At 47.7% G+C, this 18,065-nt stretch overlaps 1 protein-coding gene across 1 annotated transcript in view; it reads right to left on the bottom strand.

Annotated features, from left to right (window-relative positions):
• Nucleotides 1-18,065, bottom strand: part of NCKIPSD (NCK interacting protein with SH3 domain) — a 50,901-nt gene that overhangs the window by 20,654 nt on the left and 12,182 nt on the right. Inside the window, exons 2-5 of the mRNA XM_066195323.1 lie at nt 8,897-9,009; nt 7,947-8,148; nt 3,487-3,574; nt 725-1,350 (exon numbers count right to left, since the gene is read on the bottom strand). Of these exons, the coding sequence (XP_066051420.1) occupies nt 725-1,350; nt 3,487-3,574; nt 7,947-8,148; nt 8,897-9,009 (1,029 nt within the window). The remainder of the gene's footprint in view (nt 1-724; nt 1,351-3,486; nt 3,575-7,946; nt 8,149-8,896; nt 9,010-18,065) is intronic.

The raw sequence follows: 18,065 nt of genomic DNA, 5'->3' as shown, positions 1-18,065 counted from the left end.
GAGCCAAACATTTGCTTGAAACAGCTAAATTTTTTTGCTGAATCTAGATCACACATTGACAGGGCATTGTTATTGGAGAAGGAAGCAATTAACCACTGGGTTACGGCCACAAACAGACTTGATGATTGCTTACAGGGCCCTCTATTCAGTGCAAACAGTCAAACAGATTACCATTTGATGTAATATTTGAATGCCATTAGTTCTCCATATTCAAATGCCTCTGAACAGTTCATTATAATCTTGCCATTAGCAACGGAATTCCAATCTTAGAAGTTTATATGATGGGCACTCCTCAGGGCTGCACTGAGCAAGTGGAAGCTGAAATTTATTATCCTTTCAGCTAAAGCAGAGGGCTGCCCAGGTGCACTTACATTTCAATGACTGATGCAGAAGGAGAAATATAGGATTATTTTGACATAACGTTTATTTAGAACAAGCTCAAGATAACACTCCAACTCAAGGTTATGTTGTACATCTGCAACTCATCTGGTGAATAAACTCACCTGTTTTCCACTTCTCTGCTAACTGTACTATGACCTGGCTTAAACCTCTTAAACCCCCACTTCCCCTGGCAGGACATTTACCCCTACCTAGCACCTTTCCACTTGGGATCTCACTGCATTTCTCATCCCAAACATCAGGAGCTTATTGAGCTCACAGCACCTTATCCTTGATGCTTGGAGATGGTGTGCAGCAGTCCCCACTCCAGCCTCACACACATTACCTTACTTTCCACCACGGAGATGAGGATCTGCTCCATAATGCTGCTGGTTGTGGGGACGGAGGTCTGGATGTGGCCAATGACAATGCCAATGGCCACGCGGGACAGCTCGTAGCTGAGGTGGGTGTTCCTGCGCACCAGCTCAATCAGTTCGGCACCAATTGTCTTGGGCACGGAGGCCACCAGGCCACCGGGTTCTGCTGACAGCGATTCCACCCCAGCTGCCTTCTTATCCTCCAGGCAGAGGTTGCTGAAGGCATCCAGGCTTGCAGGAGTGGGCGGGGCAGTTTTCTTTACCTGAGAAGTCTTCTCCCCATCCACATTGTGGGACCTCTGGGTCCCCCCTTCAGCTGGCGGTGCTGGGGCAGCCCTCTTGGACTGGGGAGATTTGCTGGTATCCTTTGGGGAAGTCCCGTAGCGGGAATGGGTCACAGAGCCGCTGTCCAAATTGCGTGTGATTGTGGTATGGACACTCCGGCTTGGGACAGGGGGTGGAGTGTTGGCAGGACTGGAGGTGGCTGTTGGGAGAGCGGTCTCAGATACAGAAGAAGCAGTGTACAAGGTATCCAGGGATGTTGTGCTTATAGAGGCGGCACTAGAAGCTGACCCAGGAATAATTTCAACAGCATCTGAAAGGGAACAATTAAACATGCCTTAGCAACAGCATCAAAGGAAAAGAGAAAAAACCCAAATTGCTACAATGCAGTCCATTAAAAGGCTCATTGTGCATTTGACCAGAGCAGTTTAACTCCTCTTCCTGCTTCACTTATCTCAAAGCAAAATTGTACCAGCTCTCTCTGGAACATTCCCACACAATCACCTCTTTAGAAAGGCGAAAGCTACTCTGCTGAGATGAATACCCTTCAAAGGGCTTAGTGTTTTACACAGGGGAAGGGAGGGAGAGATGGACAGAATTAAGGGCCAGAAAAGTCTTTCCCCCCCCCCGGGTTAGGCTTTTTCTGCGTTAAGGACGTAAGCCCTCACTTTTGAAAGACGGTGCCTCCGAATTGCAAGACACAGAGGGCTTCACACACAAGCCCGCACCTCCCTCTTGCACAGAGGTCACAGCACTGACAATGGAGGAAACACTTGACTGACAACCTCTTTAGTCCCTCCCTTTCAGCACTCTTCAACATTTGATCACGAGCCCTGCAGCCCTGCTAGCACCCACTGATGTCATTAGCCTCCACACTATCTGCTCTACTGTATTTCTCCCCCACCTCTAGTTTTGACCAGCTCTAGCAGTGGAAGTCCCACCTTCCAAGGGAAAAAATCCACAACAAGCAAAGAGATATGAAGATTTTTCTTTCCTTTACCTTGGTCTTATATATAGTTTTGGTAGATCTTATCCATTAGTTTCTAGTGGGCAGAAATGTATCTGAGCTCTTCCCTGACTATGAAAACAATTACTTGGACAGTGGGCTTGCGGGAGCTTTCCAAGAGCAGCTCGTGCTAGTGCTGGAAGAGAAGGAGCTGCACCCCATGGGGAGCTCAGCTCTCACAGAAGGCAGTTACTCACATACACACATGCCCAAAGGAAGGAACAGTGGGACTAATGTGAAATGCCTTTGCTGCCCTTCTGCAGGCAACTCCAACCCTTCCCGCTCTATCAGTGCTTGGAGCCCTCCACTAGTCCATCCACCACTCCTCCCAAAGCAAACACCAGCTAGATAGAAAAACTAGGCCCTTCACTTCCACACAGGTTCAGCATCCCTCTTTTTCCTCCTCCTCATGATCATTCATGAATCATAACTCCCCCTATGCTTCATTAAATCAAATTAATGAGTTGAAGGAAACTGACCTTTGCAAACTCCCACTACTCCAGTGAAAAATGGCTCAATACCATTAAGTACCATTAAGGAAGCTGGTGCCAGTCCCAGGACTCAATTACCTGCAAGTCAATGGCTCTGCCCTGCTCCACACAAGAAGACAGGAGCAGGCTTGAGATGGGCTGAGTGTCACCAACAGCATCACTGTCACAGCACAGCAGAGCACTTGGGCAAGCTGGCAGCAAGTCACAAGGATAAGCACTGCTCTGTCAGCCCACTCGTGCTGAAGAAACTCCTGCCTTGACCCCATGGTCCTGCTCTCAAGTGTTCCTCACTAGCTGCTCCTCTGCCTATGGGCAGCACATAGGCAGATGTGTCCCTGGTAGTATTACTGCTCCTTACAGGCACTTGCCACTGAATTCATGAAAATCCAACCACTGTACAATGAAAGCGCTCAACAGATTTGGAGTCAAAAACAAGACTTGAGACTGCATCAAAAGCCAGTGAGTTCCCCTGGTGAAGTATCACACTCTGCATTGCAAGGAAATGCTCCCTCTGCCTTGTTGGGAGACAGCCGTGGTATCTGTAGGAGTAAAAAGGATCTTAAACCACTGATGTTGTGCACTAGCCAGACTAGCCTCGTGAGCAGGCAGAGTTGCTCCTTGGAGAGCACTATGATTCCCAGGGCCACAGGCACTGAAGGAGAGGGGGGATGCTGTAGCTGGCACCCATCCACAAGTTGCTCAGACCCTCCCAAATAGAACAGGCTTGAAGTAGCAGTGGTCAACAGCTCAGGGCCACTAGCATTAAAACTTACAGGAATCTAGGCTATATATATTTTATAGATATATTTGTAAGGATATAAACCATATAGGAATTCGGGGAATGGATAAGGATGCTCAGCTAAGCACAAAGCAGATGCATTCAGGCCCCATGGTTGTTACATCACCCAGTGTCTATTTCATGCCCAAGACCTGGAGAGCAGTTTGTCCTTACTTTTAATGGGAGCAGCAATCTGTGGGTTCTTGCGCTTCTCTGGAGGTGGGGGGGTGACAGGAGCAGCATGACGAGCCTGTGGTTGGATCTATAAGAAAAGAGCAATCAAAGGAGGTTGACAATAAAGATATTCTCTTTTATGAAGACTTCTTTCTCATGTGCATGTGTAGATTAGTCCTTACATCTCTCTCATCAGTTGGGGCAGTTTCCTCAGGAGGACAGATGCTAATAGGCGGCCTCCTAGAAAAACAAAGGAGAGCTCAAACTGACTTCATCCCCTCCCTGTGACAGGCAAAGGAGTCCTTGTTTAATTGCTGTGTTCAGCAGCACATGGCACGTATGTCGTGTAGACCTGTCAGGCATTTACTCCTCCTTTATTCCAAACGCAATCCTACACACTTACCATGTCTCCACATTACTCTCAATAGCTCCACAGAGGCTGCACAAAGAGTGCCTATTTACACACTCTTCTGGAGAGATCTATTACATCAGCTACAAATACCCTTGCAGAAAGACAAAGCCAAGGACTGGAAACATGTAAATGCCTTTACCATGCTTTTAAAGCTATTTCTGCTCATGCAGGGAGAAAATAGGCTTTGACCCTCTGTGCAATACTGTGCTACCTATAGCAAGATGCACTGGGAAAAACTGCCAGGGAGTTGCATTACTCTCCACATCTGGGGTTTCTCATGCAAGTCTCTTCTTCTAGGATTGCCAAGCCAGCAGTGCACAAGCCCCAAAGCCAGACTCCTACACTCATCTTTTCCTGTCAAATCTAAAGACCATGATCATGAATATCACATTCACCCACAATTACTCCAGCGAGGTGCAGCCTCAGGGTTAACCTCTAATCTGTAGGGCATCACTTAACACAGCAGCCAAGCTAGGTGGAAGCACATTGCATTAATATGCCAGTCCCCACAGCCCAGCAGCTCAGGGCCAGGAGACTTTGCTTGGGACCTCTTAGGACTGCTGGGATTTACAGCCTGCTGCCTCAAATGTGCCTGTGCTTTTAAGGGACATTGCAATCACTGTTTGTGGCCAAACCTCTCAGGGGAGCACAGGAGGGGAAAGGAGGTGATGGTCTGAATGTCTTGGGTAACCCGGCTTTCAACCGTTTGGAATCTACAGTGACATTCAGTCCATCACAAGTGAAAATCTTCCAGGTTTGTTTAGCCCTGGAAGAGAAGTTTGCCTGTGCCCTGCCATTGCTAAATAGACCTATATAAACACTACACAGGGCACAGAGCTCTGCCACCCCACAGTGAAAATCTGAGACAGGCGCCTGAAGGGTCTCTATCTTACATAGCTCAGTAGAAGGAGAATGAAAAATGTATTTTTTTCCCCCAGACCCAGGAAGGGCAAAAACTTCATCTGAAATGGAAGCAAAGATATTTCTGTAAATAAAACACCTTCAAAAGCCACCTCAAACATTCAAGACTTGAAGCGAAAAGCTGACAATGTGTTCACAACCCACATCTAGATCCACTAGACAAGTGAAGACCCAGCAGTCTGCACAAAGAGATTTTAAAAAGGTTCTCTTAGTCCCATTCCCACCCAACACCAAATACATCCAACCTTATACCATGTCATATAAAAAGTCACTTCTTTACAAGTGCCTTCAGCTGGTGAATTAGCACAAGACACTGCTGCAGACTCCGTGCCTGCACTCTGGGCTCTTGTCAATCCACCCCACATAGTTCTCTCAGTGGAATGCTATCTGATACTTGCATACAGCTTCAAAAATTATCCATGTTGGTCCAAAAAGAGACTGCACAGCTGAGAGAGGTCAAGCAGATCAGGAGGGATCCCTGCATTGCATGGTTGGCAGGCTGGCCCCAAATCCAGAAAGCTCAGCTGTGCTTAAAGCAGAGCCCTGTCTGCAGAGTGCTGGAGCTGACAGCACAAGTTGGAGCTGCTTGGCACAGCACAGCCACGATTACTGAGGCAGTGGGACTTAGTACACAGGCAGGCTCAGAGCTTAGTGCAGACGCATGACATTGTGTGGAGATAGCGAGGGTTGGGTCACTCTGGAGTATTTCCACGGCTTCATTAGCCCTTCCAAATTTACCACACCAGTTTAACACAATTATTACAGGCTAGTGCTTAAATTAATAGGTATACAGATAATGCTAGCTCAGCCCCTACCAATTTAGACAGCCACACACCACAGTACAAGTGGCTGTGAGAAGAACATGAAGCATCACAGGCATTTCCCTGTGCTTGCCCAAGCCTCATGGTCAGGAGCTGTGAGGTGTAACCACTGGCCAACCCCTCCCTCCACCCCACATCCTAGCCACTGCTTGGGGCCAACAGGAGGATGTACAACACCCAAACCCCCAAAGGGAAACCCCCCACCTCTGTGCAGTGTCCATGCACAAGGTGACCATGCAGGAGTCCTTGAAGTTCAAATCCCACCTGTCCAGGGGGGAAAAGATGAGGAACCTTACCAAAGATTTAGAGAGATGCAACTGTACTTGTGTTGAAAGCCTCCCTTTCCCCAGACCTCTATTAGGGCACTGTGAAGTTCCTCAGAGCCACAGATTTTACACACCTGCCTGTCCTTTACTCTTTTGCAAGGACTGATAGCAGGCTGTGCTCCCTGTGCTGCTCAAAGACATGAGCTGACTCAAACACAACACTCCCATTCCCTTTGTAGCCAGAGAACATCACTACTCTGATTCCTGGGAACAATGTTATTATAGTAGTACCCTTTAAACAAAATAATAAAACAGTAAACCAAATGAACAATCTCCCATCCACTACCTCCTCCAGGCAAACTCTGCCAAACCAGACACGCTGGCCTGTAGCAAAGGTTTCTGGAGATGAGCACCACAAACTCACTGAGCATGCACAAATGCAGCAGACTGACTAAAATATTCCAAGAGCCCAACCTCCACCCTTGACAGCTGGTATGGCAGCAGCCCCAGCCTCCCACCTTATGCTGACTGTGGAGGAGCTGAAGCCAAATGCCCTCACCAACTACTGCAGCCAGTTAAGTCCTGGGAGCAAAACCACTGAGAGGAAACCTCAAATTTTGCTTAGGTTTTCAGATGCAAACACTGAATGCACCAAAAAATCCCAAGCAATGAAAAGCACAGGTCAAGACCTCTGCTCCTCTGGAGCTAGTGAGAAAGTTTAGATTTCAGTAGGTCTCCTCTTAGGCTCCTGCGTAACCAGTGGAAGAAAGCAATTCTGCTTCCTCCACTTTGTATTTTCAAAGCACTCAGGAAATCCACTGAGCTGTTAAAATGTCAAGGAGCCCTTTCAGCACAGGGCTAAACTGGAAGCCCTTCAACTGCATCCTCAGTGCCACCCAGACAGAAACAGTTCTTTGTCAGCCAAGGAAATTCGTCTTCTCCTTTTTGGCAAGCAACCAAACCACAGACCAGATAAAGACAGGGAATCAGCATGGAGAATGGCCTGTAAGGTGCCTCATTTGCTCAGCCCATAATGTACAGGCTTGAGAATGGAGCTAGTTTGACTGCCAAAGAACAAAAATGAATACTGAGGAGAAAAATGCAGTTTGTAGGAATTGCTGTGTTCAGTCAGAATGAGCCAGAGCTACCTTTTATCTCCCCAAACTCACAGTTCAAGTATAAAACAAGCCTATCTTCTAGGGGTGACAGCAGATCAGTGCCTTATAAACACAATATCTCCAAGCATTCAGCACAGAGGGATGAAGAAAAATTACAGTGCATGTGTTCATCTGTAGGAGAAATAAAAAATCTCTATGCTCATCCTTGCTTGGCACCTTTAGCCCTAACATCCACTACACCTACACAGGGAAATCTGGCACATCATCCATCCATCCCCAACAGCCACAGCCTCATCCTGGGCTGCTATTTTGAAGTCTCACTGATGCTGCACTGTAACCTTGGAACTGCGTGTCACTGAGATAAAAAAAGATCTGCTCTAAATCTTATTTCCTGCAATTTGCCTTTAATTCATCACGATAAGCAACCTTCAGACAAAGCAGGATCTTTGGGGGTTTTTGGCTTTTTGTTTTGCTTTGAATAGTACAAATAGGCAACCACAACAGATAAAATGCTTAAGGACCAATGATTTTGTGCAGACATAACAACGGGGAAATGAAGCAGTTCTGAGTGCTTGGAGGGAGCTCTACTGCTCATGTCAAAACTGCTTTTCAAAGCATTCTCAGGGAGCCTGCCACTCTTTTAGAAAGTTGCCAAGAGATAGTCACGCAGCATATAGATTGGATTTCACATGTTACCATAAAACCATGGACCCTCAAGGATTCCAAAAAGCATGACAAGTATAAACGGCAGAGGGACTGTCCCAGATTTCTTAGAGACACCAGCACTTGACACTGCAGTAATCCCGGGCCAGCAGCACAAACACCTTATTTGTAACTTCAGCTGCAAAGGCATTTTTTTCAACAGGACAAGAAATGTCACACCACCAAAGGAGGAACCTACAAAGTGTCCCGCCACTGTTACCTGATAGAGACCGTCATCCTCCTCCTCAAACTCAGTGTTGGGAAGGCTGTGGTGTCGCTCGTACCCTGTCCGGCACACCCCGTTGGGCTGCCGGGACACATCCAGGTGGTGATCACTAGAGGACTGAGTCATAACTGTCCCCTGCGGGGTGGGAGAGTGGCTTTTACGGGACACGGTCTCCTTCCGGTGATGGATCAGTTTTCTGGAACAGAATGATGACATCAGGAAGAGCAAAGCTCAAGGGAGTGACCATGCTGCAACATTTAGATTATTCTTTAATGATTTATTGCATTTGGGCTATAAATACAAGAATGGGCTACATTACTCTGAACACCAACTCCAGTTTCATTAACAACTAAGGAAGCACTTCTGGGGGAGGAAGGAAGGAAGAGGCTTTGCAAGAGCTCATAATTTATTCATCAGTTCACTGGAGAAGAATACCTCTTCCTCGGGGGAGAGTCACATATTGCATTGCAAGCTTCAGAAATTGCCTGCACTTTAGAATTGCTGTTCAACCGAGATTAAACCAGCATGCCTCAGCACAGAGTCTGAGGTGTCAGAGAAAACAAAAATTCTCCTCACAAGCAATTATTTGAGAACATATTAAAGACTTTGTGTCACATGCCAAAAACCTCTACAATTCCTGGCTGGTAAAGCAGAGAAAATGCAGCCAGAAAGGTTTTGGATTTCTCTTCCAAGCCTACAGTGTGGCTGAGAATCTCCTCTTCTTGGCATGCAGAGAGCTAGAGGAGCAAGGCCAAAGCTCTGCTTTGCTGGACACAGCAAAAGGAGGAGTGGCACCAGCTCAAGCACTGGGAAGTTCTCTGAGTGCAGGAGCACTTTGCAGCACAGGGGCTCAAACCAACGACATCCAACATCCTCCCCAAGGACAGAATGACAATGTGACCACCCTCCATCTGCCAGCTCTTCCAGATGCCCATCATACTTACTGCAGGACATCTCTCTGTTCCAGGTTGTATTTCCCCCCATTCTTCATGGCTGCATTGTGCACAGCCTCAATGGCACGGTCAATGGACTGGAGAACCACATCCTGCTCCAGCACCTAAGAAACAAAATCCAACATGTTACTGTGCCCTTCAGCTGAGGTTCTTCTGCACCACACGTTATGGCAGGAGAGACCACAGTACAGTAAACTCCCAGAGTTTATGTCTGGGAAAGAAAGTCACTGTTACAAGCACCAAAGTCCAGTGACCCCTACAGGGAGACCAGAGACAAAGCTTCAGGACCATGCAGCAGCCTTGAATATTTAGCCTGCTGCAGGGAGGTTTGGAGATCCCATTGCAAAGCCAAGATTATCCCAAGTCAAATTATTCCTGCTCTTGCTGCCTTACTGTGAAGCAAATTCACAACTGTGAATGTGACAGTTGAAATCTGGTGGTCTCCAGAGTCTATCTGCTCTGGATGTTTTGGGATTTTTGCTCACTTTTTTCTTGGTGGTCTTTATATTTGCTTTGTAACTTGAAGCATCCTTTCCAAATCACTAAGTTGGAAGAGATCTTCAAGATCACTGAGTCCAAGCCATGCCCTAACACCTCAACTAAACCATGGTACCAAGTGCCACATCCAGTCTTTTTTTAAACACATCCAGGGATGGTGACTCCACCATCTCCTCAGGCAGACCATTCCACTCTTTCGTAAAAAACTTTTTCCTAATATCCAACCTGGACTTCCCGTGGCGCAGCTTAAGGCCGTCCCCTAACATTCTGTCAGTTGAGAGACCAGCCCCCACCTGACTACATCCACCTTTCAGGCAGTTGCAGAGTGTGATAAGGTCACCCCCGAGTCTCCTTTTCTCCAGGCTAAACAACCCCAGCTCCCTCAGTCGTTCACCAGCCTTGTTGCCTCCTCTGGATGTGCTCAAGCGTCTCAACGTCCTTCCTAAACTAAGGCCCCCAGAACTGGACACAGCACTAAAGGTGCAGCCTCAGCAGTGCCAAGTACAAGGCAAGAATGACCTCCCCAGACCTGCTGGTCACTATTCCTGACACAGGCCAGGGTAGCATCGGCCTTCTTGGCCACCTGGGCACACTGCTGTCTCATGTTCAGTCAGCTGTCACCAGCACCCCCAGGTCCTTTTCTGCCTGGGCACTGTCCAGCCACACCATCCCCAGGCTACAGCACTGTAGGGGTTATTGTGGCCAAAATGCAGGACTAGGCACTTGGACTTATTAACTCTCCACCCAAGCTGTCACAGCAACATTTATTCCTCCCACCAGCTGGTTCAGCAGACATTACTGCAGTTAAAAAAAACAACAGCCTTGAAAGAAGAAGCACCAAAGACGCCCCTCCCTGGGCTCACAGAGGAGGCTGGAAGGGGAACAGGAAGATAAAGCAGGTTTCTACACTTGTGACGCTCTAAAAGGCTGCTTACCAACAGCTGACATGCCTTCAAGAGAAAAGACCTTTACAGTACAAGGCAGAAAGCAAAGGACACACTACTGAGTTTCAGACTCACAGGTCTCCCATAAGCTGCCACTGGTGCCAGCACCATCCCTTCGGTCCCACTGCTCCAGCCTCAGCCCATGCACGAGGGGAGGAGGTGAATGCTCAGACTCCAGTGCTCACTGCAGCTGTTTGAACACTAAACCCTTCTTTCACTTGCTTTGGCCCTCACTCCCTGCATCAGAGCAACTATTTATCCAGCCAAGCAGCAGCTGGATTTTCATCAAGGATGCACCTTAATTGGCCTTAGGGGGCTGCAGAGCACAGAAGGGAGGCCCTCCCAGCCAGAGTCAAAAGTGCCTGCCTCCATAACACTGGCATGCAGTATTCTGATAACATGTTATGTATTATTTATATCCTGGTTAATTGCTTAACCAAATCTGCATTAACAGCTACAGAAGACTGTGGGGAAAAAAACAAGGTGTGGATGAGAGGCCTCTTTTGCAATACTCAGCTTTGAAAAATTTAGGAAGGTATTTTTTTTTGTTGTTGGTTTGCTTTTCCAAGAAAGACTGGTAGGGAAGAAAGCAACTGGGGAAAACTTTAAAAATAAAACCAAATTTGTTAAAGTATCAGGTCAAGAACGAAACCAACACTCAGAACTCAACTTTGGGCTGAAACCTCCAAGCAGCCCCATGTGACCTAGGGATGCAGCCTAGGGGAGAATTTCACCACCTCTAACTACAGAACTAAGGAAACGGAGCAAAGTGTATTTGAACACATTCCAAGGAGAGTTGGAAGAAAGAGCAAGTTATTTCAGCGAATTCACCTCATTTTCTGAGAAGAGAAAATTACAGCAAGCTGCATCCTCCCTCTGGGAAAGAGGAGCAGTGCAGAAGTCTCCAGCACTGCTGTCTCCAGGGGAATGCCAGTATTGCTCTGAGTGCCACAGGCCCACGCCCTCTGCACACCCTACCTGCCCTCCTGCACTCCCACATGAGTCTCCCCCAGTCCCACCCTCCCTAGTGTTCCACACTTTCACTCACATGGGTTTAAATCCTTTCTCAGTCTGATCATCCCAGGGAAGATAGCAGTACAGAGCACTGAATCCTACTGAACAGCTCAGCATCTCTGCCCTCTTCCAGAGGGCACATCAGCACAGTCCATAGGAATCCATCCACAGGCTGGAATCACAGAATGGTTTGGGTTGGAAGGGATCTTTTAAATCTTCTACTTCCAACCCCCTACCATGAGTAGGAATGTCACTCACTGACCAGATTGCCCAGGGTCCCATCCAACCTGGCCTTGAACACTTCCAGGGATGGGGCATTCACAGCTTCTCTGGGCAAGCTCTTCCAGTGCCTCACCACTCTCCAGTTAAAGAATTTCCCCCTAACATCCAATGTAATCCTTGCCTCATTCAGTTAAAAACCATACCCCCTTAGTCTTAGCACTACTTGCCAATGTAAAAAGTCATTGTCTATCTTTTTACAAGCTCCCTTTAAGTACTGGAGGCAATGAGGTTTCCCCTCCCTTCTCCAGGCTGAACAATCCCACTCTCTCAGCCTGCCTCCACAGGAGAGGTGCTCCTATGAAGCTGCTCCTGGCTGTGCAATGCCATTTATTATGGAGAGGGTGCTTCCTTTCTGATAAAACACAGCATTTTCACACTAATGCAGCAGTGCTGTGACAACTGGCTTTTAGCTGCTGTGCCCCTTCCTTTCGTTTCTGTTCCCAACTGTCTATTAACAAGGCCCTGTCAACAGGCTGGAATAAAAAGCAGCACAAACTTGCCACTTGCAATGACATTGTTGATGCTGCTCATAAACCATCTCCCTTGCTCAGCTGAGTTGGGAGGGTGCGTGTTGGGTGGGTGGGGGGAAAATGGCAGGGTCTTCCTCTCATTCTGGGTTCATAGGACACGCAGCATCAGGGATCCCCTGTGTTGTAGTCATAAAGTTTAAAAACATGTATCAGTATCCTGGATAGATCATGTGATTCAAAGGAATCTGCATGCTCCTCAGGTTAACCGAAATGGTACTGCTTTATTTAAAGGGGGATGTATGAACAAGCACATTGCAGTTGAAATGAGCACAGATTGCAAGGGAGCAAATGTCTGGTTTGCCAAGGTCTCACCTATGATCTCTTCCTCCCTAGGATTCAAGGGATCACATGCTCACAGCAGTTCTGGGCAGTGCCTCACTGCTCTCCCCATGCAACCTAGGGAGATCAATCACTTTGCAGGACAGGGGAATCCTGCTTGCATCCAGCACTTATTGCTGAGGATGCTGGCAGCTGGGACACAGGCAGGCAGGGGTTCTGAGCATGACATCCAGCTCCTGCATTCACAGGCAGCCCTGGCCATGCATGGCTCTAGGGCCTGCAAAGGAGAGAGGCCACAAAGCGGCAACAAAAGCAGAGCCCTGGAGTGCAGGCAGGAAGCTCCAAAGTCCTGCAGAGTCCTGCACTGCAGTCCTGCCCCATCCTATGCTCTGGGCTACAGAGATATCCTGTTCATAAGCTAAGGCTCACATGGAAGCAAGGGAATGCACACAAAGGGCATTGCTTTACAAAGGGCTATCAGAGGAGACATACCAAGCAAAGCCCAGGAATTCAGCTGGTTTTAATGAGGCTGCACAGTGGAGGTTGGCAGACCTCTAGGCAACCACTGCAGCATGCAAGCCGTTAACTGTGTCCTTCACCAGCTACCGGCTCACCAGGCACAGGCACAGCCATGCCAGCCACTCTGGGAAGGCAGAGAAGGTGGCAGGGACAGGGCAGTGATGGCAGTAGAAGGCACCAGCCCTCACGGGGTGAGCGCAGGCGTCTCCTTGGTTAGCACGGAGGGATCGTGCCCAGGCCGTGGCCAAGAGGTATCAACCTTCTGCCCAACATACCACAGAGATAAAGGAGTATTTGCTGAGGTATTGATAACACATTCCCACTGGTGCCTCCCCCCAGAAAGGAGTGGCTACACCCTCTCTGTCAGATATTTCTGTTTTAATCAAACAATGCTGCAGCAGAGAAATGCTGGGCTCTATAAGAAGCCTGTCTCCACCAGCCTGGCGATGGCCAGCAGCAGGGGAAGAGCAGAGAAGTGACCCTTGGTGGTGACAGGCCATACTGGCTATGGGGCACTGTACCAGAGAACCAGGGGTACCACCAGCACCCCACAGGCCAGCTGCTCTGCAAGGAACATGGTACTGCTCAATTAGAACCGTGATTATCAGCCAGGAAATGGAATTTCTTCCTTCATAGCCTGGTGTAGGAGAATCACAAAGGCATCAATAAATCATTATTTCCTCGCTCCTTGCTAATAACACAAGCTAATAAAGAGTCTCCCCAGAGCCTTTTGCCAATTTCCTCCCCACCTGATGAGGACAGAGCCAGACCTCAGCACTGCCCTGGTGTGCTTTGCACACCCCAGGGTGGTTGTGGAAGGATGCCTTTCCCAGGGCCAAAGACAAGCTTTTAAGAAGTACCGTTCCAGAATGTCTTGTGAGTAAATGAGCACAGTCAACACAGGGCATGGCCTTGCAGAGGCAGGAATGCATGCCTACCCCCATGCCTCACACTGCTCTCATCCTCACTGCCCCAGGAGCAGTCTCCCCAAAAAGAGCACACCTGCACAGCATGTGTCTCACAGGCTGGTGAGAGACATGAGCAATTCAGAAGACACTACAGGTGTCCTTGTTGTACAGGCAGCACAATGTCCTCTCCTGCCCTCCCCAGGCTATTGAAAATGTTGCCCCCTCTCTCTTTGTTTGTAATCTTTCCACATGTACCACTGGTGTTGTTTAAATGCACTCACACAGAAGAACTTGCTCAACAGTCTAGAATAATCATACCTTTCAGAAAAGCATTTTCTAAGACAAGCAAGCTGACAGCTGCATTAGCTCAGACAGGCTGAGCCACTCTGCGTGCACAAGGCTCCCACATTTACGAAAGTGGCCCATTAACTTATGGCAGGCTTTTCTTTGCCTCCACAAGGGGCTGATCCAAGAAAACGTATTTCTTTTTTCCCCTCCTGGCTCCCCATCTTTTAGTGATCAAGGGCATTTGATCTTCTCCATGTGCAGGAATCGGTGCCCTCATGCCTGCAGCTACCTCTGCAGCCAGAGGGGTGCCCAGGCAGGGCTGCTCATCTTCACTCTCATCTCATTGCCCCAGCTTTCACAACATGACAACAAAGGACAGACAAAGTTTTGTCTCCAGTGACAGCTCAGTTTTCATGCAGCTGCACTGACATGGACCACTGGAGAAATTAATATATTTATCCTGCTGGCATACACAGGCACAGGCTGGTCCTTTGTTACACAAATCAAGTGAGGGATGCCGCCTCTTAGGTCACATGCCCTTCACCCCCAGTCACCACCAGACTGTCTGCATATTTATTCCTTCCAGATTGATGATCGCGGCACCAATTTACAAAAATCAACTCTCCTTTGTGGCAGAGCGCTGTGCCAGATCAGAGTTTCCCCTCTGACACCACACAGCTCACACAAATGGGCTGAATTTCGGGGTTTTTGCATTGCTGGGGAAAATTCAGCTCCCCTCCCTTTCCTTTTTGCAGCCCAAATCAGAATTTTTTAGTCCCCAGGCTGTTGGCTAAGAGAGTTGCATTAACTGATTCTTGGCGGCACGAAGATATTGTGCCTCGCAGCACTTAAAAACACACAACAAAAACACATGTAAAACAAAGGGCAACTGCCCTGGTTACTGAATAAATAAGACGAGAAAAGCTCCAAACAAACCTGCAGTATCTCTGACTCGCTAGCAGGAAAACAAAGACATGGCTGAGCTCTTCTGACAAAGAGGCAGCCCAGAAGCAGCCCAGGAATTCCTGCTGCTATGCTAGTGCGTTTCTCATGGATCGGTGTTTTTCCACTGTGTGCTGACAGCAGCCGCTGGAGCGGACAGCCAGCACAAACGGGAAATGAAAAGAAAGGATGGCCAGGGAAAGGGCTTAAGCTGTGCAATTCACACTCAAGCAAAAGCCACAGCTCCTGGCAAAGAGATACACTAACTAGGGACAGTACAGGCACAAGAGGCATTAGGAACAAACAGAACCCTGAAGGCAGCAGAGGGATGCACAGCAACCGAACCTCAACCAGTTTCTCTCCCAAGAGCAGGAAGCCCCCGAGTCAGGGAGAAGGGGGCAGAGACAGGCTGAGGGACAACAGAACGCATGCAACCCACCACTGCATGCTTGTACTTCCTGAGGTGGAAATGCTTCATCCTAGGTCTCTCCCGCCATGCTCAGACCCTGTTTACTGGCCACGATGACCACAATCAGCCACTGATTCCTTCTCCGCATAATTTTGCATTCTCCAGTAACGAGAACACGAGAACACGTATCTCATGCCAAAACAATCTAAGAGGATAAAAGCAGAGACAGAAATTTTTAAAATAAAACGATCAACACATACTTACATACCTTGCTATTCCCTGCTGCCTTAATTGTTACTGCTCCCAATCCTTCAGGGGACTGCCCTGGCTCAAGCCTGCCCCAGGGGAACAGCTGCCAGACAACAGACCTATCCCTCTCTTTAGGATCGCCTGTTCAGCATCATTTTTGCACACAGTTGTCAAGGCAGTATCTGACATGATCAACGTGGCATCTGTGCAGGAAAATTTACATTTCTACTGACACATACATAAATACAAAACGTATATACTTACACATACTAGAATTATCATCTACAGTGAAAAAGAAAACAGTAGGTAGCCTCTGTGTTGATGAAAACTCAGGATTATGTATCAAGGAGGAAGGAAACATACTGCAGGGCAGCACTAGAAGTATACCAAGACTTTTGACATATTAGCATTTGAAGTGAAAAAAAAATCCCAACAGAAGGGGTTTTGCCAGACTTTGTGTAGTCTTCAGTTTGGTAGCCCAAAAAACTGCTACAGATGTTGTTTCCTCACTGAGATTCACGACAGTTCCAAGATCACTTGCACAAAATTCACACGTCTATAAGAAATCCCCTATACTAATTATGGTCAAAAATGCAACTAATTTCTAAGTTCCCAGAGTGCTGCGAAGAGTGCAAGGTGCTAATCTCGGCCCATCTTTGTTTTGATTGAGTTGGCAAAACATGGATGTGGGATGAAGATCCAGCCACAGAAACTCTCTTTGCAGTTAATCAGGTTTGTCAAGAGCTGCCAGAACAAGAAGCAAGGTCAGAGCCCAGAGGAAAGAAGAAGACTGGAAAACTCTGCAAGTCCTGGCTCTTCTTCTGGCATTCAAAGAGGAAGGCTCAGTTTCCCCCCACAGTTTATTTCCACAGCAGAGATTGTAGCAAAATGCCAGAAAGGTGAAAGTTATATAAAATGTAGGATGAAAAAAAATCTAATTTCTACCACAATTAAGAGAAGTCTTTCCCTTCCCATTCACCCCTGCCTTGGAGCACATTCCACTACATGAGGGTCAAGTTAAGTAAAGTCCCCAGGGGTCAAGTAGGAAAAATATGCAATTACATTGTCAATTCATCTGATGCCCAAAGACAGATGCAAAGGAGCCTGTACGTACATATTAACTGAAAGGGATTTTCCTCCTGCATGCCACAGATTGGTACTGATGTAATAGCTTGCAGTTATGTGTTTGAGAAAGAGGTAATAACTTGTGATTCATCTTGAACAGGAATTTATGATTTAGCAGCTTTTCTTCCCAAATCCTCCCTGTTACATGACCAGCACTCTGGCAAGAGTCAGAAGGCAGCACACTGGAGTTATGATGCGCTTTGGGCATAATAACTGCGTTGCCCAAACCTAAAACCATGGGCAAATTATAAAGTGTCTCTTATACAGACAAAAAATGGGGGAATGCAAAATTAATTAGACCTGCTGTCTCAGTTCCAGCGAACATGGGAAGATAGGCAGCAAACAGAGGTGTACCACCCAGGAACATTGGCCAGGCAAGAAGGAGAAGGGGCAAGGAGGGTGCACAGGCCACCATCCAAGGAAGTGCAGAGCCTGTGGGCTTGGCATGAAAGATTTGAGTCTGCCACATGGAGAACAAGTGCCACTTTCTGGTATCCACTGGATGAACAGCAGTATGTACTTCATTAAAGCCATTAACGAGGGAAAACAGATTCCATCTTTAGGGGGCAACCACAGAAAAGTCATCAGCTGGTTATAGTCCTGGACAGTTGTAAATTGCACAAAAGAGTAAAGCAGACATGAAACCCCAGGATCTTTCGAGTAGCACCAGGATCAGAACTGCCAGGCCTGGCACAGCCTAGGCTCTTTCCTGCTAAGCTGTCACTGTGAGATGAAAAACTGTCTTGTATACTGTGAGCAAACCTGAGAGAGGCCCTGGAAAGTTCTCCCCTAAGATCATTCTAGTCGGGAGGATCAAAGGCAGCTTGCTGCTGCAGGATCAGTTGAAAGTCTGGATAGAAAAAAATTTTTCTGTGTTTTGGACTCTACATGCAGAATAAGCACTGCTTCCCCTGCACACTGTGGCAGGATATCTACCACCCCTCCCCTCTTCTCTGCCACAGAGAGTTGGTGCATAAATGGGCTGAAAGGCCCAGCAAGGGGTCACCTCTGGCATCAAAAGGGCTCAGACCCCAGATAAGAATCAACACCTTAGTCAGGAGAGCAGATGTAGGAAGAGATAAAAGAAATATTCTTGACTGAAAAACACTGTTTTACCAACTATAGAAGACACACAAGTTATCACAGAGGCAGAGGCCTCTTACACACACCCTG

The sequence above is a fragment of the Chamaea fasciata genome, unplaced genomic scaffold (genome assembly GCF_029207755.1).
Source record: "Chamaea fasciata isolate MVZ Bird 193981 ecotype frontalis unplaced genomic scaffold, bChaFas1.0.hap1 SCAF_13, whole genome shotgun sequence".
Lineage (NCBI taxonomy): Eukaryota > Metazoa > Chordata > Aves > Passeriformes > Sylviidae > Chamaea > Chamaea fasciata.
Note: the sequence above shows the minus strand (reverse complement) of the source record. Positions and strands in the feature narration are given on the sequence as shown.